The sequence below is a fragment of the Gekko japonicus genome, unplaced genomic scaffold (assembly GCF_001447785.1).
Source record: "Gekko japonicus isolate JY-2015 unplaced genomic scaffold, Gekko_japonicus_V1.1 scaffold1756, whole genome shotgun sequence".
Lineage (NCBI taxonomy): Eukaryota > Metazoa > Chordata > Lepidosauria > Squamata > Gekkonidae > Gekko > Gekko japonicus.
The window spans coordinates 69,718-72,178 of NW_015165871.1; the positions used below are offsets into that span (position 1 = coordinate 69,718).

Sequence of the window (2,461 nt, forward strand, 5' to 3'; positions counted from 1 at the left end):
ATGGAGGAGATGTCTATTGATGACCCTTTGCCGACATGGAGTCTCCGTGTCCAGAAGCACAGAGTCCCTGAATACCAGTGTGTGTGGGTGGGTGGGTGTGTGGGGGGAGTAGAGTCAGGTGAGGATCATCCTGGGGCTGCACAGGTCAGGTAGGTGGCTGGGGTCTCCGCCTTGCTCACGAGGGCCACGGAAGAAGAGGGGCAGGGGGCTTTGTTTCCTGCTGGCCTCCTGGGGGGGGGAGGCTTTGGGGAAGGAAGAGGCGGCAGCGCGCCATGCACGTGGGGCAGGTTCTTAAGGGCATGTGCAGGGGGGAGAAAGAGAGAGCCTGGACGGGTCCCCTCTGAGCGGAGCCCTGGCAAAGGCAGAGTGGTCCTGCTCCTCTGCTTGTCCAGCATTTGTGGGCTCCCCTTCAGACCTCCGTGCCCGGTGGTACCTGTGGCAGCACTGCGGTGCCCGTCAGGACAAGGAAGTGCTCCTCTGCTAGTCGAGGGCCTCCCTTCCCAGCCCTCCCTCTGCTCACAGGCAGGACCACCTCAGGGTCTCCTTTTGGGAAAGGGGGCTGTGCCCTTTGTGCTCTCATGAGGGTCGTTTTCAAACACCCTTCGTGTTCCGTTTTAGTAACTGGGTGCTGTGGATTTTCCCCGTTATTTCAGACAGACCCGTCTTAGTAACCAGCCGCTAGCAGGATTTATGTGTTCATACAAACCCACGTGCGTCGGGTTAGCAAAACATGGCTGAGCCACTTTTGAGAGAAACTGCTTTCTTTCTGGTTTCTACCCCTTCCTTGCACTTCTGCGTTGCTGTGGCGTGCTGCTTAAAATGTCCCTGGCGTCTCCTCCAATGCCGCTTTGCCCCTGCCCTTTTACACTGCATGATCTTCCGTGGACTTTTGGGGGGGGCATGTTCTAAGCTGAGCGCTATAGCGCTAAAGCAGTCTAGGGCTTCCGTGCTCTAGCACCACCCTTGAGATGCCTTGACTCCATGGAGATGCCTTGACTTCACTGGAGTCCAGACAATGGAGTCAAGGCATCTCAAGGGTGCCGCTAGAGCACGGAGGTGCTAGACTGTGCTTTAGCGCTATAGCGCTCAGCTTAGATTGGTAAAAAAAAAACTCAGAGGAAGACTGCGGTGGCGGGGGGAATGTGGCACTGTTTGAAATGGCCACAACGCTTCAGGGACGGCTCATTAATGGACGGAAACTCGCTGTATGGAACCCCCGTCCCTGTATCACTTTCCTTAAAACTGGGCCAACAACAAATAACAGAAAAAATTGCGAAATGTTATAAACACTCCTCAAATAAATGCTCCTCAAATAAATGCTGGAAATGTAAAAGAATGGTTGGTACGTTTTACCATATGTGGTGGAAGTGTGTAAAAATACAAACATTTTGGCATAAGATAAAGAGGATAATTTTGGAAATTACAGATGTGAATTTGGAATTAGAACCTGAATGCTATCTGCTAAATATGATGCCAGAAAAGATTAGGCAATGTGATGTGTATTTAATAATAATGATAATAACATCTGCTAGGACTTTGTGGGCGAAATATTGGAAACCAGATAGAATTCCAAGTGAGGAAGAATTGACAAATAGGTTGTTAAACTTAGCAGAAATGGATAAAGTAAACGTTATAATGCAAGGCAAAGACGACGAAATTCATTGGAAAAGATGGTCAAGGGTGTATAGTTGGATAAACGATAAAGGAAAAAGATAGACTCGAATTATATTGAAAGATGAAATAATTATGTTTGTGTATATTTGTAAAAACCAATTAAAAATGTTTTAAAAAAACAAATAACATCTGGTTTAGAGCAGTAATGTGGAAATCTTCTGTGTCTCTTTGCAGCGATGGAAGAAGGGCTGGTTTGTGCTGTATCCGGCAAGTCCTCACGGCGTGGCTCGCTTGGAGTTCTTTGATGGCAAGGAGGGGGCGGCTGCGGCCGACAGGGTTGGCACCAAGCGCCTGGACAAGAAGATTGTGCGGCTGGCAGACTGTGTGAGCGTGGCCCCCGCCCCAGACTGTGTCCCCAAGGAGGGCTTGGCGGCCTTCCGCCTGGAGACCAGCGAGCGGACCTACCTCTTTGCTGCTGAGCCGCAGGAGACGGCCGAGTGGATGGCGAAGCTCTGTGAGGCAGCTTTTCTGGTAAGCGGGGGGTGGGGTGGGGGGATGTCGCTGTCTTGGGTGAGGGTCTCTCCTGGCCGTTGGGCCCACCTGGGCTGTGCTCAGGCTCAGCACGTGTGAACGGGGAGGCTCTGTCTTTGTGGAGGGTGGGCGATTGGTACGGAGGGAGTCTTTTTTTGGGGGGGTCTGCCCTCTCTCACCCTCCTTCCGGCTCTCCCCGCTCACCAGAAGGATGCAGGCCTTGTGTCCAAAGCCTTGGCCCCTGGGATGTTCCGCCGGGGCCTCGGCCCTTGGGGGGGGGGTGGACAGGGGGTGGGGGCCTCCGAGAGGGGTGTGT

The 2,461-nt window shown here is 52.5% G+C and overlaps 1 protein-coding gene across 1 annotated transcript in view; it reads left to right on the plus strand.

Moving 5' to 3' along the window:
* Window positions 1–2,461, plus strand: part of DOK1 (docking protein 1) — a 4,840-nt gene continuing 2,379 nt past the window's right edge. The window contains 2 exon segments of the mRNA XM_015411255.1: window positions 1–87; window positions 1,849–2,221. Of these exon segments, the coding sequence (XP_015266741.1) occupies window positions 1–87; window positions 1,849–2,221 (460 nt within the window).